This window comes from Hemicordylus capensis, chromosome 2, assembly GCF_027244095.1.
Source record: "Hemicordylus capensis ecotype Gifberg chromosome 2, rHemCap1.1.pri, whole genome shotgun sequence".
Lineage (NCBI taxonomy): Eukaryota > Metazoa > Chordata > Lepidosauria > Squamata > Cordylidae > Hemicordylus > Hemicordylus capensis.
Window position 1 is genome coordinate 237,185,901 of NC_069658.1, and position 26,693 is coordinate 237,212,593.

Genomic DNA, 26,693 nt, shown 5'->3' on the forward strand with positions numbered 1-26,693 from the left:
TTGTCCTTTATTCCTGGAGATGTTGTTTCCTTCCCGCCTCTCGCCCACCCGCCCTCCCAGATTCCCAAAATATCCTTCCCCGCTCCCCCCCCAATGATTAAGGGCCAAAATGGCCCATGAGAAGGCCGCCGCCGCCCCCGCCTATCGCCCACCCAGCTGCCCAAGCCCACCTTACCCGCTCCAGCCCGCGACAGTCGGACGAATTAAAAACATAATTCGCACAGAGGAAGTGAGGAGCTCACGAACAGAGCTCCTCTCTGTGCTAATCTGCTGCCCATACTGTTGCAATGGACGTTCTGGGCATTGCTCCGCGCATGCCCAGAACCGTTAAGGGAGGCATGAACACACGCTTGGTGTTCGTCCACGGACGGACACCAAGCGTTTTATTAGAGAGGATTGTCTGGAAGAAATATAGCATTTTAGGAAGAACATTCATTTTGATAACATAAATTCTTTCACTTAACGATAGATTCAATCTATTCCATCTACAGAAGTCTATATTTCCTTTCAGATTTTAATATAATTATTTTGAAACAATAAAGCTTTATTTGTTGTAAGCGTAACTCCTAGGTATTTTACCATTTTTTCCACATTGAAACTAGATCTCAAGACAAACTTTTCAATATCTTCTTTGTTCATGTTTTTAATTAATACCTTTGTCTTATCCTTATTTATATAGAACCCTGCCAAATTCCCACATGATTCTAATATTTCCAGTAATATATCAATTGACTCTAAAGGATCTTGTAAAAACAACACTATATCGTATGCAAAGGCTCTTAGTTTGTATCTTTGTGTCCCTATTGACAATCCTTGTATTTTGGTCTCTTCCCTTATCATCCTCCACATAATTTCCAAGACCAATATAAATAATAATGGAGACAGGGTCAGCCTTGTCTAGTACCTTTTTGAATAATAAAATAATCGGTAAGTTCTCCATTAAACTTAATGTTTGCTTTTTGTTCAGAATATATAGACCCAATCGCCCTTATATAATTAGCTCCAAACTCTACGATTTCCAGGGTTTTCAACATAAATTGCCAGGAGATGTTATCAAAAGCTTTCTCTGCATCCAAAAATAACATAGCCAGTTGTTTATCATTATGCTTTTCATAATATTCTAATACATTTAAAACAGTTCGCACATTGTCCTTTAATTGCCTTTTTGGTAGAAATCCAGCCTGATCTTCATGAATTAGCTCTACCAAGACCTCCTCCATTCTTTTAGCAAGCATAGAAGCAAATAATTTATAATCATTATTAAGTAAGGAGATTGGTCTATAATTTTTAACCAGAGTTTGATCTTGGCCAGGTTTTGGTATTAATGTAATAGTTGCTTGCCTCATGAATCAGGGAACCAACCCTTCATCATAATTTCATTCATTGTCCATTGTAATGGTTGAGACAATACTTCACTGAAAGGTTTGTAGTATATAATAGAGAGCCCATCTGGTCCTGGCGATTTCCCCCCCTTTGCTCGCTTAATAGCATCCTTAAGTTCTTCGTTGGAAATTGGAAGATTCAGTATTTCCTGTTGTTTGGGGTTTAATTTTGGTAAATTCCTTAATTGTAAGAATTGTTCTGTTTATTTATATCAGCCTTTCTTTTTTGATAAAACTCATAATATTTATAAAATTCTCTTTTAATTACTGACTGTTGATTAATAATACCACTGGACGTACTCAGACTCTTTATATAATTCTTTTGCTGTTCAACTCTTAATTTCCAGGCCAGATATTTACCCGGTTTATTTGCCTGTTCAAAAGATTTCTGTTTTAGAAATTTTAAATTTATTTCTATCTCCTCCACTGTCAACATGAAATATTTCTGTTTTAATACCTTTAATTGTTGTATTAAAGTTTGGTCACCTTTTTTTCCAATTAGTTCCCCTTCCAAGTCCTTAATTTAACTTCACGTCTCTGCAACGTGCGTGTGTGTGGTCGCGCGCGCGCACATCACGGAGACATGAAGCACGTGCGCGACGTGCGCACACGCAAAAGGCTTCTTGCAGCCTTTTGCATACAAGTGGGGGTAGGAGTGGCAGGGAGGTATCCTGCTGCCCCGATTACTAAAGAGAATACGTGTGCCGGAGGGGGGAAGCGGCGGGAGGGGTAAGTTAATCCTCCCCCACCCTTAAAGGAGCCCCCCACGCCAGTGCCAGGCCGCAGCTCCGCGGTTCCGTGCACACCCCTGTTATTAAGGGGCTGTGTACGCTCTCCATTTTAACAGGATGTACTGTGATTCGGATTCCGAATCACATTTCATGCACATCCCTAAAGGGAACTTTAAAATGTCAAAAGGTAAAGAACACCTGTTCCACATTAGTATTGTTTTAACCCATGGCTTCCACCTGTCACTCATGACACAAGATATGTTTTCTGACGGAAGCTCTTCTCACATGTTGAGCATGTGTATGGTTTCAGCCCTGTGTAGGTTTTGTAATGCTTAGTAAGATAGCTACTGTCAGTTATTCCCCTTCTGCAATCTAAGCATTTCTGCTTATTTTCTCTCCTTTGTTGAGTCTTTAAAGTTCATTCAGGCTTGTCTTAGTCTAGAGTTGCAGCTGAAGGGAGGTGAAGTGGGTAACACACAGTTCAGGTTGCAAGTACAGGCAGAAGCTGAAGCTAGAAGAACTCTAATGCCAGCCTAGAGAAAGGGGTTTTCAGAAGCATTGCAACAACATTCTTCTGGAACACCCTGGGCACCTGAACTTGTGACTCCTAAAGAAATGGAGAAGTGAGACATAGATCTATGCAATATCCTTGCAATATCTGAGGGAATCATTACCTATCTATATATTTATTTCTCTAAGACATACGCATGGCTAAGCCCATGCATGGCAGCTCTCGCGAGAGTTTGTGAGCAGCTGCCAGATAGCCACAGGCGCGGAGAGAGAAAATAGTGGTTGCTGCCGGCCCGACAGGCGGGGAGGGAGAGCACCTGCTGCCAGGCCGACCAGCTGGCGGGCTAGAACGACAGGATGAATTAGGAGCGCAGATGCTCTGCGCCAGGTCAGCTAGTAAGCATTAAAATACTGTTCTAAAACTGAACTCTTTATTGTAGGCAAATAAAAATAACACGCTTATAGCTGCATGTCAAAGGATGGGGGAGAAATAGCAAGATAGAGAGTTGAAATCTATTTTAAATCATGTGATATGATATCAGCTCATACAGGTGAAACTCAAAAAATTAGAATATCGTGCAAAAGTTCATTAATTTCAGTAATGCAAATTAAAAGGTGAAACTGATATATGAGATAGACGCATTACATGCAAAGCGAGATAAGTCAAGCCTTAATTTGTTATAATTGTGATGATCATGGCGTACAGCTCATGAGAACCCCAAATCCACAATTCCCAGAAAATTAGAATATTATATGAAACCAATAAAACAAGGATTGTAAATAGAACAATATCGGACCTTTGAAAAGTATAAACATGCATATGTATTCAGTACTTGGTTTGGGCCCCTTTTGCAGCAATTACTGCCTCAATGCGGCGTGGCATGGATGCTATCGGCCTGTGGCACTGCTGAGGTGTTATGGAAGACCAGGATGCTTCAATAGCGGCCTTCAGCTCTTCTGCATTGTTTGGTCTCATGTCTCTCATCCTTCTCTTGGCAATGCCCCATAGATTCTCCATGGGGTTCAGGTCAGGCGAGTTTGCTGGCCAATCAAGCACAGTAATCCCATGGTCATTGAACCAGGTTTTGGTACTTTTGGCAGTGTGGGCAGGTGCCAAGTCCTGCTGGAAAATGAAGTCAGCATCCCCATACAGCTCGTCTGCGGAAGGAAGCATGAAGTGCTCCAAAATCTCCTGATAGACGGCTGCGTTGACCCTGGACTTAATGAAGCACAGTGGACCAACACCAGCAGATGACATGGCTCCCCAAATCAACACAGACTGTGGAAACTTCACACTGGACTTCAAGCATCTTGCATTGTGTGCCTCTCCATTCTTCCTCCAGACTCTGGGTCCTTGGTTTCCAAATGAGATGCAAAAGTTGCTCTCATCAGAAAAGAGGACTTTGGACCACTGAGCAACAGACCAGTTCTTTTTTTCTTGAGCCCAGGTAAGATGCTTCTGACGTTGTTTGTTGTTCAGGAGCGGCTTGACAAGAGGAATACGACATTTGAAGCCCATGTCCAGGATCCGTTTGTGTGTGGTGGCTCTTGATGCACTAACTCCACCCTCAGTCCACTCCTTGTGAAAGTCCCCAACACTTTGGAATGGCTTTTTCCTGACAGTCTTCTCCAGGCTGCGGTCATCCCTGCTGCTTGTGCACCTTTTTCTTCCACACTTTTCCCTTCCACATAACTTTCTATTAATGTGCTTTGATACAGCACTTTGGGGACATCCAACTTCTTTTGCAATTACCTTTTGAGGCTTTCCCTCCTTATGGAGGGTGTCAATGATGGTTTTCTGCACAACTGTCAAGTCAGCAGTCTTTCCCATGATTGTGATTCCTAATGAACCAGACTGAGAGACCATTTAAAGGCTCAGGAACCCTTTGCAGGTGTTATGGATTGATTAGCTGATTGGAGTGGGACACCTGGAGCCTACTGTTGAACCTTTTCACAATATTCTAATTTTCTGGGATTGTGGATTTGGGGTTCTCATGAGCTGTACGCCATGATCATCACAATTATAACAAATTAAGGCTTGACTTATCTCGCTTTGCATGTAATGCGTCTATCTCATATATCAGTTTCACCTTTTAATTTGCATTACTGAAATTAATGAACTTTTGCACAATATTCTAATTTTTCGAGTTTCACCTGTACATCTTTCAGCAGGTGAGAGGCAGCTCTATGTCCCAAAATGAATATGGGACATTCTGTTTCTGGGGTGTGTGTGTGTATGTGTGTGTGTGGACCATTCCTCTTATCCTAATCAATTAGTTCCCCATTTTAATTCTTTCTCCCCTGATATTCCTGAAGCATTGCTTCAAGGGGTAAAAGGAGTGAATCAGAAGGATTCCCCTGACCCAAGGCTGATAGTCAATAACATAATTGATCTGTTGAAGAGACCTGCCTTATACACTCTTCTCACTGCTTCTACAAATCAGAAAGCAAAGGAGAATCCAGGTATCTGTTCAGCCAGTGCAGTGTAGTGATTAGACAGATGGGAGACCCAGGTTCAAATCATTACTAGCCATGAAACTCGCTGCACGATCCTGGGTCACTTAATATTGCTCAGTCCAGCCTACTTCACAGGATTGAGAGGATAAAATAGAGGGTGGAAACCTTCTGCTCTGACAACAAATGCAAGGGACACATGGTGAAGATTTCCTCTGTGCTAGGATGCAGCACAGATATATAGATTTAAGCAGCAGTTTCAGATGACTCAATTAGCCATCCCTTTTTCAGTGCTACCTGCAATAGAAAGACTGGGATGTACAAGAAGGATTACCTTCCATTTTACATGTAACACTGAACAACGCTTCTGAATTGACTCTATGCATGTTCAATTTAATCACAGCTGTCCTGGGTTTCAGTGAGTGAGCGGATATTCTAGGCTGGCAATCAAATATATGGTGCACGACATATTTCTTTGCATGTATGTTTGCACTTAGATTACATGTAATTCTTCCAACTGTAAAACAAAGTAGTAAAGCTAATAAGTAAGAGAGCTGTCCCATTCCCGGGGGAGAGAGCCATGGGATTTTATTGCAGGTGCAAGACCGAATCCTTTAGTGTGGGAAGGTGAACTCTCAGGGAAGGGTGGAAATGGAAATAGACGATTGGAGAAAGCCAGGTGGGTAATTAGAGCAAAGTGGGGGATAAGAAGTCTGGAGGAGTCAGTCTGCCCAGGATTGCTGCATCCCTTTCTTCCTGCTCCCGCATCCTTTCCTATCTGTCAGGCAGAGAGTGACACCCTCAGATTAGGGATGTGCACAAAGCGGCAGATGGCCGGTTCGGCAGTGGGGGAGGGTTACCTTTTAAGGAGCAGGAAGGATGCTTACCCCTTCCCCACACACACACAGTTTCCCTCATGGTGTTGTATCCCACATTGCTGGTGAGGGGAGACAGTGTACCTCCTTGCCACCCTGGTAGGAGCAGAAGTGGCCTATGTGATGCATGTGTGATGCAGACTGGGGCGGCAAGGAGGTATGCTGCCACCCCGCGCCAGCGGCTTGGGAGACAGCTCCGGCGGCGGAAATGTGGCAGGGGATGTATAAGCACGCTCCCTACTCATCCTGCAGTTCGGGAAGGGAATGCCGAACCAGTTCATGCACATCCCTGCCTCAGACTCCCTCAGAATTACTTCAGTTGCCCTTGCTGCCCTTCCCCCCACTGTCAAAAAGCTGACAGGAAAACTGCACTTGACTCCTGCAGTAAGAAGGTCCCACTGACCTCCACAGAGTGGGCCACTTTAATCACACATATTTCATTAAAAAAAACTTGAGGTAGTCAACTTATCCCACCGATAGGCAGGCAGGTCTTGACAAGGCCTTTTGCAGATGGGACGGGCAGCTTGCTGGATTCTTACAGGCAGAACAATCACACAAGACCCCTGGAGGGACACAGGAAGTGCTTGGTTTATAAACCACAGATCATGGTTATCTTACCACAATGACTATAATTCTCTGGGGATGGTGGAAGTCCAAACACAACTTCTGGCAACCAAAGTTTGAAAATGCCAGCAATAATGCTCAGAGGCTTCATAAGGCAAAGTTCCTCATCAAAGACTCCTGAGTAAACTTAGCAGTTATGGGATAAGGGGACAAGTACATATATGGATTGCTAACTGGTTGAAAGACAGAAAACAGAGGGTATGTATAAATGGAGAGTTTTCACAATGGAGGGAAGTAAGAAGTGGGGTCCCCCAGGGATCTGTACTGGGTCTGGTGCTTTTTAATATATTCATAAATGATCTAGAAGTAGAGGTAAACATCAGGGTGGCCAAATTTGCAGATATCAAACACTTTCAGGTAGGGAAATCCAAAACGGATCGTGAGGAGCTCCAAAAGGATCTCTCCAATTTGGGTTGTTGGGAAACAAAATGGCAAATGCGGTTCAATGCTGGCAAGTGTAAAGTGATGCACATTGGGACGAAGAACCCCAACGTCAATGATATGCTGATGGGATCTGAGCTGTCGGTGACTGACCAGGAGAGGGATCTTGGGGTTATGGTGGACAGCTCGTTGAAAGTGTCAACTCAATGTGCGGAAGGTGTAAAAAAGGCCAATTCCATGCTAGGGATCATTAGAAAGGGGATTTAAAATAAAACTGCTAAAATTATCATGCCCTCATACAAAACTATGGTGCAGCCACACCTGTAGTACTGCGTAAAATTCTGGTTGCTACATCTAAAAAAGGACATTGTAGAACTGGAAAGCCAGCGTGGTGTAGTGGTTAGAGTGCTGGACTAGGACCGGGGAGTGCCGAGTTCAAATCCCCATTCAGCCATAAAAGTAGCTGGGTGACTCTGGGCCAGTCAATTCTCTCTCAGCCTAATCTGCTTCACAGGGTTGTTGTGAACGAGAAACTCAAGTATGTGGTACACCGCTCTGGGCTCCTTGGAAGAAGAGCGGGATATAAATGTAATAATAATAAAATGTGCAGAAGAGGGCAACCAAGATGATCAGGGACCTAGAGTACTTTTCTTATGAGGCAAGTCTACAACACCTGAAGCTTTTTCGTTTAGAAAAAAGGCGACTGTGGGGAGACATGATAGAGGTCTATAAAATCATTCATGGTGTGGAGAAAGTGGATAGAGAGAAATTCTCCTTCCTCTCACATAACACTAGAACCAGGGGTCATCCAATGAAATTGATTGCCAGGAAATCTAGGACCAGCCAACGGAGGGTACTTTTTCACACAACACATAATCAACGTCGAATTCTCTGCCACAAGATTGGTGACAGCAGCCAACAACCAGGATGGCTTTAAGAGGGGCTTCGATATCTTCACAGAAGAGAGGTCTATCTTTGGCTACTAGTCAGAGGACTACAGGCCACCTCCAGCCTCAAAGGCAGGATGTCTCTGAATACCAGTTGCAGGTATTCTGCCTGTAGGCTTCAAGCGGCATCTGGTGGGCTACTGTGTGAAACAGGAAGCTGGACTAAATGGGCTTTGGGCCTGATCCAGAGGGGCTCTTCTTATGTTCGAAGGCAGGATAGGACTAGGAGGATGTGGAGCAGTTTGGCTTCCTCAAGTGGTACAGAGCTCCTCTAGGGGCTGTTACTGTATATAGTTTTCTTTTGGATGAGGAAGCAAAAACTTTTGGGGTGTGTGTGTGTTCAGAGTCGGCCCAAAGGTTGGGGTCACCCCACATACCCTTCCCTTGTGCGGTTGAGTGCCTCCTGTTGGGCAGGTGTGAGCAGGTGGGCAACAGACTGAGTGGACACTCCCCATCTCCGACACTTTCCCAATTGCTCTCCATCCTGGCCTCCATGGCCAAAAGAAGGAGCAGCATCCTCGCTGCACTTTTGGCTTCAGCTTCTCCAGCTCCGACTGAAGCTAAAAAGGGAAGCCTCAACATAAAGAAATCCCCTTCTGTGACGGCTTCTGCATGTCTCAGACCTGGCTCCAAGATCCCATAATCATCCAACAGTGTCCTTCCCTGTCCATCTCGGCAGATGGGTCCCATCCTGGTTTTATTACTAATTGTTTGCAGGGAGATATTTATATTATATAAATTATATTGTTTCCTGATGTTTTATTGTAAACAGCCCTGGGAATATATGATGATGGGTGACATAGAAAACTGAATAAAAATACTCTCCCCAGGGCTGGAGAGGACTGGAAAATGAAAAGTCAGCAGCTGAAGCTGCCAGCCTGGACTTCTTCCAGATCAACAGATTGCTCTTTCTGCTTGCTGGATAGAGTCCACTTTAGGGCCTATTTTGTTAAAAATGGAGTTGGAGGAGGGGGAAGTGAGTGTGTGAGTTGCAGGCGGCACATTGGGTAGCACAATGTCAACGAGAGGGGCTTGCAAGAGGATAATGTAAGGAAAACACAAAAAGAACCCAGATGGACCAGGCCGGAGCCAGGAGCCTGTTCTTTGAAGTGGCCAACCAGATGTCCTGGGAAGCCCAAAGGTAGGAAGTGAAGGCAAACTGCTTTGCTTCCTGCAACTGGTTTTCAGAGGTATACTGATTTAAGGTTGTATTTCAATGCTGTTTGTTTGACGTGGTTAAAGGAATGGATAACATTAAGAAATCCCAGAATACTTGATCTGGAAGGATTTGATAGAAGGTTTGGCTGGCACTCATATCTGTGGCATGATAAAAGCAAAGTGCATCAAGACTTTCTTAATCATTATGTAAGGAGTCTAATGGGAGTGTGGGTAAAATATAAAAAATGGCTGGAATGTAAAACTCCATTATGGGTATCCCCGATTGAAGCTTTGGCACGTAAAGAGACAAATATGCAATCTGAATGGGGTACCTATAGGGATTTGTTATGATTTCAAGAGAAGAGAAAAATTAAAAAGATTTAATTTTTGTAAATTAAAAAACCTAAACGAAATACAAAATCTGGTTAGTAACTGGTTTTAGTATCATCAGCTAAATGAAATTTATAAGAAGGATCTTAAAGTTGGATTTGAGGATCAAATGTCGAGATTCGAGAAGGAGTTGTGTGAAAATGATGAAAGATTAGTCTCTAAGATGTATAAGTTGCTGCTTTTGGAGGAGACAAGAGATGGTTAAAACGACTATGATAAAATGGGCTCAAGATGTGGGTCATAATATAGATATGGCTGCTTGGGAAAAATTATGGAAAACTGATTTAAAGTGTACTGCATGTTATACTTTAAAAGAAAATTATTATAAGATGATGAATAGGTGGTATCTGACACCAAAAAAATTAGCATTAATGTATAAAAATGTTTCAAACAAATGTTGGAAATGTGGACAATGTGAAGGAACTTTTTTTCATATGTGGTGGTCATGCGGAAAGGCAAAGGCTTTTTGGTATATGATATATAATGAGATGAAGAAAAATTTTTAAATGACATTTCCTAAGAGGCCAGAATCCTTCCGGCTGGGAATAACTCAAGGAGAGTTCTCCAGAAGAAATTTAACATTTTTTATGTATGCAACCACAGCGGCTAGAATAATATATGCACAGAAATGGAAAGACAATAAAATGCCCTCAAAAGAAGACTGGTTGATTAAAATTTTAGAACATGCTGAGATGGCAAAACTTACAGCACTTATAAGGGATGAAAATTTGGAATGTTTCAAAGAAGATTTGGAACCATTCTTACTTTACTTAAAGAATTATTTTTCTAATATGGACCTTTCAGCAGGGTTTGAAATATAGTAATAACAGCAGGTTAGGTTGGGTAAAATCGAGTAGCAATGTGGAGTATATATGTTTTGAATTATTATAACAATGGTTTATATGTATAGTCAACGTGAACCGCGCAGACAGGTAAGTGGGAAGTCAATATTTACTTAATCAAATAAATGAATGTAGTTGGATTGTAAAGCTATTTTAAAAGCCAATACAATTTTAAAATGCAGAGACGGAGGTTCCACTTCACTTCATTAATAGACCTCCCTTCTATGAGGGGGGGAAACACAGGCAGACTTGGGAGAAATATAAAGATTGCTCACCACCACGTTGTGATACTTTAATGGATCCAGGTATTATCCTGCTTTGGCTTTTGGATATTTCTCTCTTGGAAGCATTAGTCTCATCCCCTTTGAAAGGCATCTACACCATTGGCTATCACTGCATCTGGTGGCAGGGAGTACCCCCATGTTATCTATTCTACTACTTCCGCCACCGGGAATATGTATATAATGCTTCCAGCAAAAGCTCTGAAAGCAGCTTACAGAGAAAGTAAATGATACATGAATAAGAGCCTTGTCCCAAACGGCTCCACAGAACTGTCTGAAAGGGAACACAAGGTAAGAACCAGCAATCCCAATGCAGGGATGCTATCTTGGGGTTGGAGAGAGACATATGTGGTGCACACGTTTTCCGTCAAGATCTAGTGCTCGCAATGAGTTCCCTAAGTTAAATAGGAGCTTTTGGCTTAACTCTTTGTTCCCTAAAATCAGAAAACTAGTTTATCCCTTTCGAGGTGGAAGAAATAAGTTATAACTAAGGCCATAGAGGTATAAAAAGACAAGAGCCACGCACCAGTCACTTCCGATTCATGTTAGACGGCTGCCCTTTGCGGGTAAGCCGCATCATTAAGAGAGAGGGAAGACGCTCTATCTTCCTTCTCTATTATGCTGTATCCGAGAGAGGAAGGAAGTCGTGGGGAAGAGGCGGGATCCGTAGCAGAGCAAATGCCCCTTTTGATGCTGCCTGGTGCATTTCCTTGGGGTGGAGGCGCTCGTGGTCGAGCGTGAGGAGGGGGCAAATCCTGCTCAAATTCCTGCTCCTACCCGGAGCGCCTCCAGGGAGCCTCCTTCACCCTGAAGAAGGAGCTGAAGCTTCAAAGCCCCTTTACTGTGCGTGGACAGGGAGCCCGGTCTTCTCACGCCTCGGGGGAATCTGGGGAGGCGCTCGTGCATGGAGGGAGAGGGGTCTTCCCAGAGTGGGAAACGCCAGGTGTGCAGAGAAGCGTGTGGGTGGAGGCAGGGCGGGAGAGAACAAGGACGGGGCGGCAGGTAAGGCAGCTGCTCCTGGGGGTGTGGGGCTAGGTTGAGAGGATCACTAGGCTCTTCCCCTGCCCCTTTCACCCCACAGAAAGTTGCTTTGTGCTGTTCACCCATCCCAGATTTCTCAGATACACGAGGCTCCTCCCTCTGCTCAGCAAAGCCAAGATCTCCCTCGGATCTCTTTATTTCCATTTCAGTTCCGATTCAATTCTTCTGATTTTCTCTCGGGAGAACAGGGCAGTGAAAGAGCATCTTTGAAGCTGCCTGCTGAGTCAGACCATTGGTCCACCTAGCTCAGTATTGTCTGCACTGACTGGCAGCAGTTCTCCAGGTTTGCAGGCAGGGATCTTTTTTTCTGGCTGAAGCTAAGGCTTGAAGATGGGGCTTCTTGCATGCAGAAAACTCTTGAAGGGGAGGAATAAAGTAGAGGTAGGTGTTTTAGAAGAAGAAAGGTGAAGCAGATACAGTGGTGATAGGAGGGGGCTCAATGGAAAACCAAGGGGAAGATTAAGGGGAAAGGGAGTTGTGTGGCCCTCAAGGAAAGACATCTCCACCCACCTTTCCCACACTCTCTTTCTATTTTCTCTGATTCGAATACGATGAATATTTATATACTGCTTTTCAGGAAAACTTCCCACAGCGGTTTACATAGCTGGATATGAACAAACAAACAAAATTCCTAGAATTTGTCTCCTTTTCCTTCAGGGAGAAGATCCACAAGGTGGAATTTCCAAGGAGGTCACAGACCTCCATCCCTTGGAAGGGTCTCTGTTGGAGGCTGCTTTGGAGCAGATTAAAGATGGAAAAGGAAGACATGGCTGGCTATAAAGCAGGAAAAGGCCCTGAGGCTATCCTGCCTGGGAGCACTGGGGAATTCTGGGAAAATACTGAGCAGAAGATCCAGGAAGAGGACACCAGCAGCTCAGATGCACAGTGCCAACGCTTCAGGCAGTTCTGCTACCAGGAGACTGAGGGGCCCCGAGAGGTTTGCAGCCAACTCCACCACCTTTGCCGTCAGTGGCTGAAGCCAGAGACACACACGAAAGCTCAGATGCTGGACCTGGTGATCCTGGAGCAGTTTCTGACCATCCTGCCCCTTGAGATAGAGAGCTGGGTCAGAGAATGCGGAGCGGAGACCAGTTCCCAGGCGGTGGCCCTGGCAGAAGGTTTCCTCCTGAGCCAGGCAGAGGACAGGAAGCAGGAAGATCTGCAGGTGAGAGAGCTCTTCATCCTGGGAATTGCCAAGAGCTGAGAATAGGTGGCAGGAGATCCTAAAATCAACTAACATAGGAGCATAGGGAGCTGCCTTATACTGAGTGAGACTATTGGTCCATCTAGTTCAGTACAGTCTTCACAGACTGGCAGCAGCTTCTCCAAGGTTGCAGGCAGGAATCTCTCTCAGCCCTATCTCGTAAATACCAGGGAGGGAACTGGGAACCTTCTGCCTGCAAGCATGCAGATGTTCTTCCCAGAGCAGCCCCATCCTCTAAGGGGAATATCTTAGTGCACACACGTCTCCCATGCAAATGTTAACGGGGGTGATCCAGCTTAGCAAAGGGGTCAATTCAGGCTTGCTACCACAAGACCAGCTCTCCTTTCTTGGGCAACTAGATGTTGCCCAAGTAAGCCACTTCGAAAAGACTTAAGGAGAGGACCCGCACACCCCATGCCATTCTTTGGTTAGGGGCTTTTGGGGGGCAGCTAAGAATTTGCCTCTATAAAAGGCAGCTTCCTATGTTCCTGTGGGTCTTTCCTGCCCTCTTCCATTTCTAATCCCTCTCTCCCTGTTCCCTGCTTGGGATCTCCTCTTCTGTCTGTTTCAGAAGCAAGTACTGTTGTCAGAAGCTGTCCCTGGTTTCCACGAGGCAGAGAAGACTCCACCGGACGCTGGGCAGAGGCTGTTGTCTAAGGGGATCTCACAGGAGGGGGGCAGAAGTGCCACCTTGCTGGGTAAGCTGGGGAGGGGCGGACTCCTTTTTGTTCTCCCTCAGATTTCCCCGATGTCTATGTTCTGCTTTTATGTTTCCCTGCTCCCCTTTGTGAGGAGGGTTCTCCTCCTGTCCTCCTCACAAGGTTTTTTTAAATCTTTTGTTTTGGGAGTTACATATGAGTAGGATGGGGAAGGACTCCTGCCTGAAACCTTGTAAATTTCAGGGGTTGCACTCCCCTTGAAGGAGCAAGTACGCAGCTTGGGGGTACTACTGGACCCGGCTCTGCTTTTGGAAGCTCAGGTGGAGGCGGTGGCCAGGGGTGCCTTTCGTGGCTTCGGCTAGTGCGCCAGCTGCGTCCCTTTCTCGAAAAGGCAGATCTGGCCACGGTTACCCATGCCTTAGTCACATCGCGGCTGGATTCTGTAACGCGCTCTATGTGGGGCTGCCCTTGAAGAATATCCGGAAACTGCAGTTAGTGCAAAACGCGGCAGCGAGGGTTTTATGCGGAGCTGCCCGTTGGGAGCACATCACCCCATTCTGAAAGAGTTGCACTGGCTGCCAGTTAGTTTCTGGGTCCAATTTAAGCTGCTGGTTTTGACCTTTAAAGCCCTTAACGGTTTGGGCCCGGGGTATTTGAGGGACCGCCTGCTCCCAAGGGTTGCTGCCCGCTTGATGAGGACATCTGAGGGAGCCCTGCTCCGGGTGCGGACAATGAGAGAGGCCTGGCTGTCGTGCACTCGGGACAGGGCCTTCTCTGTTGCTGCTCCCAGACTTTGGAATGCTCTCCCAGTGGCCATTCGCTCCTCGGGCTCCATCACGGCTTTTAGAAAGCTTGTTAAAACTTGGCTTTTTACCCAGGCTTTTACATAATCGTTTTTACTGCTGCTTCTGTGTGTTTTTATTTGTTGTATTGTTTTTATGCCTGTATTTTATATGTTTTTATATTTGTGTTAGCTTGATGTTTTATTGCCTTTTTATTGTATGTTTTAACTTTGTAAACTGCCTTGGGGTTGTCTTTTAATGAAAGGCGGTATATAAATGCATCAATCAATCAATCAATCAATCCTTGGAAGGTCTCTGCCAATCAGTGTGGGCAATACGGAGCCAGATGGACCAATGGTCTTTTTCAGTATAAGGCAACCTGTTCCTACAAGTGGCAAGGCTGCTCCAGTCATTGTAGGACTGCCCACCCCCATATTGAAGGAGTTGGGTCTGCAGCCTGCAGGGGAAGGAACCTGCCACCCACCAGTCTCCAGTTTATTTGTCACTTTCAGTGTTCACCTGCCCTTCCTGAAAGGGGAAGGTTTGGAAGTTGGCTGGAATCCTCCACTCTTACTTTGGAGAGATCATCTAGAGCTGGAATGTGTCCTATGCCACACGCTCAGGCCTTTCCCTGCCCCATTCCCCCAAATGGGGACCCAAGTCTCTTCCTTTCCCCCAGTCTGATGGAATCGTTGTCCTGCTTTTATGCTCCCTTGAGTCTTTTTTTGGGGGGATGACCCTTTTCTCCAGACTCTTCCACAGTTGAAAGATATTTTGTGTTATGACAGGTGTCAACATTGTGCATCCAAATCTACATGTTGTATTCTGCACAAAGTCAACATGGAACACTTCTTAAATTCTCTCTCTCTTTAAAATGTTTTTGTTATATATTTTTATATTCTCTCTCTCCCTCCCTCTCTCTCTTATTCTCTTACAATTTCCCATCACTTTTCTCTCCTTTGCAGGAGCTGGCATGACTCTGCCTCTGCATTCTCAGCCATCTCTTCCTTCGGGTGGAGTGGAAGGCGCTTCAGGATGGCCAGACCAGGTAGGGGAGGGATGGTTGGGGGAAGAGGATGGGCAGAGACACTCTCTTCCTTGGACAGCCCTCTGGGCTTGGAAGAAGCTTGCTCTCCTTTGGCTTCTGACAAAGCTGCCAGCGAGGGAGGCTGTGAAGGGCACTCAAGGCGGCTTGAATCTGGATCACTAGAGGAGGAGGTGCCTCTGGAAGGGCTGGCTCTGGATTATTTAGCAGGGGACAGCAAGTGTGCCTCTTCCTCTCAAGAGAGGGTCTTTCCTGGTTGCTGTTGCTGGTGTCTCCTCCAGCGTTTCCGGTAATAGGGATTCCCAGACGTTGACTAAAACTCCCATCATTCTGTGTTGCAGTTTCTGCTGTTATTTGTTTTATTAAAAAGGGAGCCACTTTGAGGCAGGACACCGTTTTCCTCCCTTTTTTTTTAAACTATGTCAACCACTTGTTGAAAAGTGATATTAATACAATGAGTGACTCTGCAGGGGAACATTGAAGGAGTTTGGTTATTCCCAACTTTCCAATCTCAAAACTCTGAACATAATAAGAAAAGGTTGAAAACACAGATATTGAACAGCATATAACAAGGTCTCTCACCACTCCTGTTGATTCAGTCTGCAGATCAGTATCAGTCACACAGAGTAGAACTCCAAACAGGGGACACAATAAAATCAAAAGAAAATTCATAGGAACTATAGCTAAGGACAATTGCGAAAAAGAGATAAAAATGCAAAAGGAGAGAAGCAGTCCTTCAAAAGGGGAAAGTGGTCTTTGAGAGAGAGAAGGTCCCTCAGAAAGGGTAAGGTTCTCCCCCAAAAGGGGAAACAGGACCAAAAAGACAAATAGAAAATGTTCTGCCCGCAAAAGGGGAGAACAAAACAAAAACAAAGCCTCTTTTGTCCTCTCCAGGTGAAGAGCTGGTCTTGTGGTAGCAAGCATGACTTATCCCATTAGCTAAGCAGGGTCCACCCTGGTTCCATATGAATGGGAGACTAGAAGTGTGAGCACTGTTTGATATTTCCCTTAAGGGATGGAGCCTCTCTGGGAAGAGCAGGTAGGTTTCAGGTTCCCTCCCTGGCATCTCCAAGATAGGGCTGAGAGAGACCTGTGCCTGCAGCTTTGGAGAAGCTGCTGCCAGTCTGTGTAGACAATACGGAGCTAGATGGACCAATGGTCTGACTCAGTATATGGCAGCTTCCTATGTTCCTATGTATGATCTTGCCTCCCCTTTGGGGGAAGAACCTTTCCCCTTTCAGAGGATTGTTTCTCTCTTTTTCTCGGTTGTTCTTAGCTATGGGCTTTAAGATCTGCGGACTGAATCAACAGGAGTGGGAAGAGACCTTGTTATATGCTGTTCAATATCTGGGATCATAACCTTTTCTTACTATGTTTAGAGTTTTTAGATTTCTGTTATTTACTTCTGCTGAAATGTGCTCTGCTAACTTGTGACAAATGTGATTCAAATAAAAGGATATCCTAAGTTCTAGCCTCAGTGTTTCCTTTGGGACAGTGGGCAAGCAACTACGTCACGCTCCAACAACCCATAATCAAATCCTGGCTATTGGGAAAGTGGGGAATAAGGAAACTCCTTGGACATCCCCTTTCCTTCTCACATCACCTTGCTTGAACAACTCTTCTGACTGGTGAAGGAAAAGAACCCTGATGTGATGAGCAAGGGAGGCAATGTTTCCTTCTTCGTCTCTTTCAGGGCCAGGTGACCTTTGAGGATGTGGCTGTGGATTTCACAGAGGAGGAGTGGGCTCTGCTGGATTGTGGCCAAAAGACTCTGCACAGGGAAGTCGTGGAAGAGAATGCCTGGAATGTGGCCTCTCTGGGTAAGACTCCCTCTTTTTTTTCCTTAAAAGGCATCGGAGGGCTCGGACTGGTTAAATCTGATGGAGACAGCATGGCAGCAATATTGCTGAGCCATGGGCTTCGATCTACCTATGGGTCAGAGGGCCAGTCTGGTGAGCTTGTCCGTGTGCAACTAGAAGCTGAAAGATCTGGGTCTGAATGCCCCTCAGCGATGAAGCTCATTGGGTGGCTCTGAACCAAGAATCTCTCAGCTTAACATACCTTATAGGATGGTTGTGTGGGTTGGAATAGAAATGCAATTAATGAATGTAAAGAAATGAAGCCTCCTTGAGGCATCTCTGTCTGACAGACCCTGATGAATTGACACTTCCTCGTATGGGCTCAGACCCTTGGTCCATCCATTTGACTAGGACCCTGACTGGCACCAGCTCTCCAGGGTTTCAGATGAAGAATTCCCCAGTGCTGCATGGAAATGAAAGCTGGGGCCTCCTTCAGGGCAACAGATGGTCTGCCCCTGACCTGCAGCCCCTCTCCTCAGGAGGCTGACCGTCTGCAGGGAGGGGGAGCTCAGCCTTCCCAAGGAGTGGGGCTGGAGTGGCTGTGATCCATCAGAATAACATCTCCCTTGCCAGAATCCCTGTGAGACAATTGGACCATAGTGAGTCTATGTATCTAGGCCTGGGGATGCGGGATAGATTGGGGATTCTATCAGTGTACCGAGCAACCTGTTGCACAATGGAATCTCTGACTGACAGAGCTGGTTGCAAGTTGGTGTTGGAGCCACCTAGGCTTTTGGTGCTGGGTGACTTTAATGTTCATTTTGGGGCTGGCTTTTCTGGTGCAGCTCAGGAGTTCATAGCGTGACAACTATGCGCCTATCCCAGTCGGACACGGGGCCAACACACACTGCTGGTCCCCTCGATTTGGTCTTTTGCTCAGATGAACATTGGAAGATCTCTTAAAATGTATTAGCCAAAGCAATAAATTCATTTTAACAACCATTCTCTTACTCCAGATCTTAGGCCACCTATCCATATATTTTAATCTGCTCCAAAAACCTTGAAAAACTTATAATAAACATCTATCTATATATAACAGCCTAAGGACATGTGGCAAGCCACACCCACATAGTACTTAATCAATCAGAGGCAATCTTGCAATTTGCATTGTTGTGCTTGGGGAGCCTCTGTCTTGGCCACATTTGTGTGGATCAGATTCTACCTGTACAGAACAACAGGCAAGAAAAGGAAATGGAGGTCACAAACAGAGTTCTTGGGGCTTTGCACCAGTCTGGGGATAAAGGAAAGTTTTGTTTCTTTTGAACAATGCAGAAGTAAACACATTCTCCGATGTGGGGAATTTGCCTTTACAAAGAGCTGCCCAACAAGCGATACAAGCACTGTGATTCTTTAAGTTAGAGGTTTGAACCATGTTGTTGGTCTGGATTATCAAGCAGAACAGACGGATCAACAAGAAGCTTCCAGTGTTCCACTCCGTGATCTGTCAGGGAGTTCCCCAACTCGCCCCCACCTGCTTTCTCTGCCAACCCCACACCACACTAACTGCAGCCGCCAAGTCAGCTCTTCTGCTGGCCCAACCCTTCCTTTTCCCGACACGCTGCCACTTTCTCTCTCTCTCTGGAGAGAGAGCGGCATGGACGTCCCTCAGGCTCGCAGGGGGCATCAGTGAAGCCCCAAAACTAAAACACATGGCCCTCTCGCACACTCACAGTGTTGGGAGTTCTCTCTGGTAAGAGATACCCTTCTATTACAGCAGAGTGCACAGAGGCAAAACACAGCGGAGTCTGCCCAGGCATGCGTCTCTGCTAAGAGCCAAAAGAAACTTGGAGCCAGTTCATAGTTTCAAATCAAAATAAGGAGTCTTTATTGGAGTAGTCCATTCTAGATAGGAAAGTGGAGAGATAGAATCTCTAATCTAGCTAGCTAGCTGGATGTATACAGATGCTGTCTGCATCTCTGTGCAGACAGAGAGGTGTAGAGAGAGGCAAGCGTGTGTGTTAGGGAGGGAGAAGAAGGAAGGGAGGAAGTCCCTGAGAGTACGAATCTACATATCAAAGGGATAGTGTCAGAGCAGTAGAGAGGAGGAATGACCAATGTCTTGACCCCTCTAGTCCTCTGACTCACTAGTCTGTCCACCTCTGTCATTGAGGCATGAGACAGTGCAGAGTCCTTCACTTCCAACACAAAGGAGGGGGAATACAGAGAGCAGCTAAGCGTGGGAATGTCACCAGCCACCCGCCTTCTGTATATCTCTTTCACACATGCACGTACAATAATAATAATAATTATTATTATTATTATATCAAATTTGTATACCGTCCCTAATTTTCATCTCTGGGTGGTATCTGAGAGAAACCTCGACAAACACATAGCATTGGGGAGGATACCGGAGAGGGAAGAGGAATTGGTGCTTCAGACAGCAACCCATGTGATGATAACACATCCCTCTCCAGACCCAGTCTTAACATGCTACACACACTGACACAAGCCCCTGTGCACTCAGAGAGGGACCTTAAGAACATAAGAACAGCCCTGCTGGGTCAGGCCCAAGGACCATCTAGTCCAGCATCCTGTTTCACACAGTGGCCCACCAGATGCCGCTGGAAGCCACAGACGAGTTGAGGGCGTGCCCTCTCTCCTGCCATTACTCCCCTGCAACTGGTACTCAGAGGTATCCTGCCTTTGAGGCTGGAGGTGGCCCACAGCCCTCCAACTAGTAGCCATTGATAGACCTCTCCTCCATGAAGTCATCCAAACCCCTCTTAAAGCCAGCCAGGTTGTTGGCTGTCACCACATCCTGTGGCAGAGAGTTCCACAAGTGGATCATGCATTGTGTGAAAAAGTACTTCCGTTTGTTGGTCCTAGACCTCCTGGCAATCAGTTTCATGGAGTGACCCCTGGTTCTAGTGATGTGTGAGAGGGAAAAGAATTTCTCTCTCTCCACTTTCTCCACACCATGCATGATTTTATAGACCTCTATCATGTCTCCCCGCAGTCGTCTTTTTTCTAAACTAAAAGACCCCAGGTGTTGTAGTCTTGCCTCATAAGAAAGATGCTCTAGGCCCCTGATCATCTTGGGTGCCCTCTTCTGTACCTTCTCCAGTTCAACAATGTCCTTTTTAAGATGTGGTGACCAGAATTGTACGCAGTACTCCAAGTGTGGTCACATCATAGTTTTGTATAGAGCATTATAATATTAGCCATTTTATTTTCAATCCTCTTCCTAATGATCCCTAGCATGGAATTGTCCTTTGTCACAGCTGCCGCACATTGAGTCGACACTTTCAACGAGCTGTCCACCATGACCCCAAGATCCCTCTCCTGGTCCATCACAGACAGCTCAGATCCCATCAGCATATACTTGAAGTTGGGGTTTTTCGTCCCAATGTGCATCACTTTACACTTGCTAACATTGAACCGAATTTGCCACTTTGTCGCCCACTCCCCCAGTTTGGAGAGATCCTTTTGGAGCTGCTCACAATCCGTTTTGGATTTCACTACCCGGAAGAGTTTGGTATCATCTGCAAATTTGGCCACATCGCTGCTTACCCCTGCTTCTAGATCATTCATGAATAAATTAAAAAGCACTGGTCCCAGTACAGATCCCTGGGGGACCCCACTTCTTACTTCCCTCCATTGTGAAAACTCTCCATTTATACCTACCCTCTGTTTCCTGTCTTTCAACCAGTTAGCAATCCACACATGTACTTGTCCCCTTATCCCATGACTGCTAAGTTTCCTCAGGAGTCTTTGATGAGCAACTTTGTCAAAAGCTTTTTGGAAGTCCAGGTATACTATGTCAACTGGATCACCTTGATCCACACACTTGTTGACACTCTCAAAGAAGTCCAAAAGTTTGGTGAGGCAAGATTTACCTTTGCGGAAGCCATGCTGGCTCACTCCCAGCAGGGCCTGTTCTACTAGGTGCTTTACAATTTTATCCTTGAGGATGCTTTCCATCAATTTGCCTGGAACGGACGTTAGGCTAACTGGCCTGTTATTTCCCGGATCACCTCTGGATCCCTTTTTGAAAATCGGTGTTACATTGGCTACTCTCCAGTCCTCTGGTACAGAGCCCGATTTCAGGGATAAGTTAAATATTTTAGCAAGGAGGTCGGCAATTTTACATTTGAATTCTTTGAGGACTCTTGGATGGATGCCATCCGGCCCTGGTGATTTGTTAGCTTTCAGTTTTTCCAGACAATTTAGAACATCATCCTTTGTCACTTCTATCTGACTCAGCTCTCTAGCCTCCATCCCTAAAAAGCCTGGTTCAGGAACAGGTATATGCTCAGTATCCTCTGCCGTGAAGACAGACGCAAAGAACTCATTCAGCTTCTCTGCAACCTCCATATCCTCCTTAATAATCCCTTTCACTCCCTCATTGTCTAATGGCCCAACCGCCTCCCTGGCAGGTTTCCTGCTTCTGATGTACTTAAAGAAGTTTTTGTTATCCCCCTTGATACTTTTGGCTAAATGTTCCTCAAACTCTCTTTTTGCCTCCCTTATTGTCACCTTGCATTTCTTTTGCCAGAGTTTGTGTTCCTTTCTGTTCTCTTCGTTTGGACAGGCCTTCCAATTTCAGAAGGAAGTCTTCTTCCCTTTTATGGGTTCCTTGACGGTACCCGTTAGCCATGCTGGCATCCTCCTGGACTTAGTGGGACCTTTCCTCCTTTTGGGTATACACTCTAACTGGGCTTCTAGTATTGTGGTTTTGAGTAAACTCCATGCACTCTGGAGCAAAGTGACTCTCCTGATTTTCCCTTTCAGCTTTCTTTTCACCATACTCCTCATTTTGGAGAAGTTTCCTCCAAAATGAGGAGTATGGTGAAAAGAAAGCTGAAAGGGAAAATCAGGAGAGTCACTTCGCCTTGGCAGAGACAGCACTCCCAGAGGCACCCTTTACAGTGTCATATGTGAACATGGATGTAATATGTGATCATGTTGGGGAAACTGATGTAAAAAATGATGAGTACCTGTGTTTCAGATTGCCCCCCCCCCTTTTTTTTGGTGCCATGGTGCTACCAAGAGGCACCTGATCCAGGATCCAGGCACTGGAGCCAAACAAACAGGGACTGCAGATCAATAAAGTACTAGCACGCAGATGCTTTGCACAGGTTCAGCTAGTATACAAAAAACACCTCCAACATTGAATAAATCTGTTACATTTGCAAAGTTGTCCTTTAACTCTCTCCATGGCAGTTTGTTTCACTATTAATGCAAGGTGATATATTTCTCTCTCTATTTGTTAACATTAGGAACAGCTCTTAACTTCCAGCATACTGCACAGCAAATCCTGGCAACAGCAAGCATATGGCTATAGAATTTAATACACTCCTTGAGTCAATTTTTCATGTAGGCTCGTTTTCCAAAAGCGGATTTGTGTGTGTGTGTGTGTGTGTGTAGCGGAGGGCTAGGCTAGTTCTGTTTGCAGTATATTTTCCAGTCTTCTCTGAATCTGCGCCCAATAGCTTTTAGTGTAATCGCATAGCCACCAAATATGGAAAAGGTTGCCAACCTCTTGTTTGTGTTTCCAGCATTTATCATCATAAGCTCTCTTGACGATTCCTTTGACCAATTTTCTCACTTCATCCCTGCAGGTGACAGTTGGGGGAGGAAGAAGGAGGAAAAACCCAGCAGAGGATATTTGGGAGGTGCCAGATGGAAAAAGAGGGAAGAAGAGAGAAAGGGAACTGAAGCAAAATGGGGGGACAAGATTGGACCATCTGCTTCTCAGCACAGTGATGTCCATAAAAATGGAATGCAAAAAACAATGCAGAAAGAAAGAGAAAGAAGCCTGTGGCCCCCGAGTAGTAAAAGATTCAGTTCTGAACCAGGCTTTAAATGTCAGGGAGAAATGCACACAGAAAAGAGATCATATAAATGGTTGGTGTGTGCAAAGAGCTCCAGGAACAATGGAAAGCTTGCTGTGCATCATAGAACCTTCACAGGAGAGAAACCATATAAATGCTTGGAGTGTGGAAAGAGCTTCAGCAATAGGGGAATGCTTACTAGGCATCAAAGAACACACACAGGAGAGAAACCATATAAATGTTTGGTGTGTGGAAAGAGCTTCAGGCAGAAGGGAATACTTACTGTGCATCAAAGAACCCACACAGGAGAGAAACCATATAAATGTTTGGAGTGTGGAAAGAGCTTCACTGAGAATGGAAAGCTTACTAGGCATGAAAAAACCCACACACGAGAGAAACCATATAAATGTTTGGAGTGTGGAAAGAGCTTCAGTGATAAGGGAATGCTTACTAGGCATCAAAAAACACACACAGGAGAGAAACCGTATACATGCCTGGAGTGTGGAAAGAGTTTCAAGCAGAAGGGAAATCTTATTGTACATCAAAGTATCCACACAGGAGAGAAACCATATGAATGCTTGGAGTGTGGAAAGAGCTTCAGGCAGAAGGGAAACCTTACTGTGCACCAAAGAAACCACACAGGAAAGAAACCATATAAATGCTTGGAGTGTGGAAAGATCTTCAGGCAGAAGACAGTGCTTACTTGGCATCAAAGAACCCACACAGGAGAGAAACCATATAAATGCTTGAAGTGTGGAAAAAGCTTCAGCTGGAATGGAAACCTTACTAGACATAAAATAACCCACGCAGGAGAGAACCCATATAAATGCTTGGAGTGTGGAAAGAGCTTCAGGCAGAAGGAAAATCTTACTGTGCACCAAAGAAACCACACAGGAAATAAACCATATAAATGCTTGGAGTGTGGAAAAAGCTTCAGCTGGAATGGAAATCTTACTAGACATAAAAGAACCCATGCAGGAGAGAAACCATATACATGCTTGGAGTGTGGAAAGAACTTCAGCTGGAATGGAAATCTTACTAGACATAAAAGAACCCATGCAGGAGAGAAACCATATACATGCTTGGAGTGTGGAAAGAGCTTCAGTCAGAAGGGAGTGCTTACTAGACATAAAATAACCCACGCAGGAGAGAAACCATATACATGCTTGGAGTGTGGAAAGAGCTTCAGTCAGAAGGGAGTGCTTACTAAGCATCAAAGAATGCACACAGAAGAGAAACCATATAAATGCTTGGAGTGTGGAAAGAGCTTCAGCAAGAATGGAACACTTACTGTGCATCAAAGAACCCACCTGGGGAGAAACCATATAAATGCTTAGAGTGTGGAAAGTGCTTCAGGCAGAGAAGGGAATGCTTACTAGGTATCAAAGAACCCACACAGGGAGAAACCATATAAATGTACTGAGTGTGGAAAGAACTTAAGTAAGATGGAAAGCCTCACTTCGCTTCAAAGAAACCCACACTGAGGTGAAACCATATGAATGTACTTTATAAATAAAATGTATAATTTTATTTTGGTGAATCCTATTTGGGCCAACTATATATAAAAATGCTGTTCTCCTCCTTTTCCCTGCCAATATTAGTTGTCTACCCTGGAAAGAGTTATTGTTTTTGTGTTTTGTATTGTTTATCTGTCTATCTACTTAATCATTCATTCATTCATTCATTCAATTCATTCATTACCCCCTCCCTTCCCTTTCCTCCCTCTCTCTTTTTCTTTAGGTTAATCTACAAGTCATATCTCTCTCTCATCCCCATATCCCTCTCCTAGTAGTGGCCACAACAGCACAACTACTGTCCTGAAAAATATGAGAGGGCAATATACTTGATCATCTGGATAGTATATAAATTAGATACATGCCTCTTCTCTTTACCTGAACACACTTACAACTTTACAATCCTAAACGGGGGTGTGTGGGGGGGAAATTACTCAGCTATATACAGTAGGTTAGTAAAATGCTCTTTTGGGAACTTCACAGAAATAGTCTTTTGAATACTGTATTTTTCGGACCATAAGACGCACTCCCCCCCCCCAAAAGTGGGGGGGAAATGAGGGTGCGTCTTATAGTCTGAATGCTGTCCAGTAGGGGTGTGCACGGAACCGCAAACTGCGGTCCGGCACTGGGTGGAGGGGTACCTTTAAGAGCGGCGGGAGGGTTTACTTACCCCTCCCGCCGCTCTCTCGCTTGCCACCGTAATTATTTGATTAATTGGGGCGGCAGGACACCAGCCGCCCGCCCGCCCGGATTAGGGGCTGAATCGGCCCAAGCTACTGCCGCCGCCCGACCGCTCTCCCAGCTGCACGAGTCCTCACCACCTTCTTCAGCCCGCGTCAGTCGGGCCGATCAGGGACCCGCAATTGGAGAAGGAGAGAGGAGCTCGCAAACAGAGCTCCTCTCTCTGTAAAGCCTCGGACCGAACTGGCGCTTTGGGCGCAAAGAACAGCTGGGAGTTCCGAAGAGTGTCGGAACTATTTGGTTCAGAATATTTTTTTCTTGTTTTCCTGCTCTAAAAACTGGGTGCGTCTTATGGTCCGAAAAATACGGTAATTATTTGAAATCAAGGAAGGAAAGAAGAAAATAGCTATACACACTCCTATAATCCTACTTTATGCATATCACAATTGATTCTTCTCAGTACTATGCATTGTTTACATGTTGCATGATAAAATGGACAACAATCTAAGTTGCAACACTCTAGAAATTTGGTCTATAGTCAAAATGGAGCCACCAAAGTAGGCAAAGGGTAAATTAACCTTTGTAGAATACCTGGGATGAAAAGATGCTCTTGGTTTTCCTCAGAAAGAAAGGTGAAATGAGATCTCGCCACCAATCTTGTTCATGTTTAAATTGTTGATTTGTCTGTTTGATTAGGAATGGCGGGGAGGGTTTAGTTAATAAGATCAGCTGGCTTGACATTCACCTACAAGAAATTACACAAGCCTTCCCTGAATGGGATAATGAAAACATTTATGATAATGCACAATGGTGGACGCTTTAAAAATTATCTCTATTACATTTACTCTTGGTGAAAGTGTATGTTCATTTGCGGAAGCCAGCTGATTCTATTTTTTAATATTCAAAACTGGTTATTTAATTGAACAATACAGGGGGAATTGATGTAATAAACATGTGTCATTTTTATTTATAATATATTACCTGTCACTGTATTATGAAGGGAAAGACTGTAATAAAGTTTTAGTAGTTGGTTTGTTTTTTAAATTAAATGTTGCATCTTGCTGACAGGAACGTATTTAGAAATGAATGCTTGGGTTTTGTTTTTGTTTTTTTAAAACATGCTGTCTCTTGTTCATGGCACATGCCTGAAAAACCCAAGGACCAGGTTCAGACTGCAGACTGAGAGTGGGAAGGGAAGAGGAAGGTTCAGGTTTTAGCTGGGCCAGAGTTAAGTGTGTGCCTTGTTCCATCCCTTCTCTGGATACGTACAGTAAGCCTCCCGCCTTGCCAATGGCTGGAGCTGAAGGGAAAGAGCTAAAGCAGGCCTGCTCAACTTGGCTCTCCTGCAGATGTTGGCCTACAACTCCCATAATCCCTGGCCCTTGGCTACTGTGGTTGGGGATTATGGGAGTTGTAGTCCAAAAACAGCAGGCCTGAGCTAAAGGGATCTTGCCCTGGGGCTCGAAGTCTGAGGCTCTAAGAAGAGCTGACTCCTGTGCTGAGCTCTGAATTGGCAGCTGCTGAAATGGCACACAGAGGCAAGGACTGAAGAGTTTGAG

The 26,693-nt window shown here is 45.0% G+C and overlaps 1 protein-coding gene across 5 annotated transcripts; it reads left to right on the forward strand.

The window, feature by feature from the left end:
* Positions 1-6,368: 6,368 nt before the first annotated feature.
* On the forward strand, positions 6,369-26,201 carry LOC128346272 (zinc finger protein ZFP2-like). Of its 5 annotated transcripts, none has more exons than XM_053299401.1 (6): positions 6,369-6,774; positions 12,274-12,781; positions 13,392-13,518; positions 15,227-15,309; positions 17,000-17,126; positions 22,727-26,201. In XM_053299401.1, the coding sequence occupies exons 2-6, from the start codon at positions 12,368-12,370 to the stop codon at positions 24,274-24,276; spliced, it is 2,301 nt and encodes a 766-aa protein (XP_053155376.1). In that variant the 5' UTR covers positions 6,369-6,774; positions 12,274-12,367; the 3' UTR covers positions 24,277-26,201. The 5 variants fall into 5 exon arrangements, with proteins under 5 accessions (XP_053155376.1, XP_053155377.1, XP_053155375.1 ...); XM_053299402.1 differs by lacking the exon at positions 6,369-6,774 and adding an exon at positions 8,980-9,094; XM_053299400.1 differs by lacking the exon at positions 6,369-6,774 and adding an exon at positions 11,221-11,518.
* Positions 26,202-26,693: the final 492 nt, after the last annotated feature.

Excerpts from the sequence above, each read along its gene's own strand:
- LOC128346272 (XM_053299401.1), top strand. The coding sequence starts at position 12,368 with ATGGAAAAGGAAGACATGGCTGGCTATAAAGCAGGAAAAGGCCCTGAG. Across the intron at positions 15,310-16,999 it reads CTTCAGGATGGCCAGACCAG|GGCCAGGTGACCTTTGAGGA; the intron begins GTAGGGGAGGGA and ends CGTCTCTTTCAG. Across the intron at positions 17,127-22,726 it reads CTGGAATGTGGCCTCTCTGG|GTGACAGTTGGGGGAGGAAG; the intron begins GTAAGACTCCCT and ends TCATCCCTGCAG.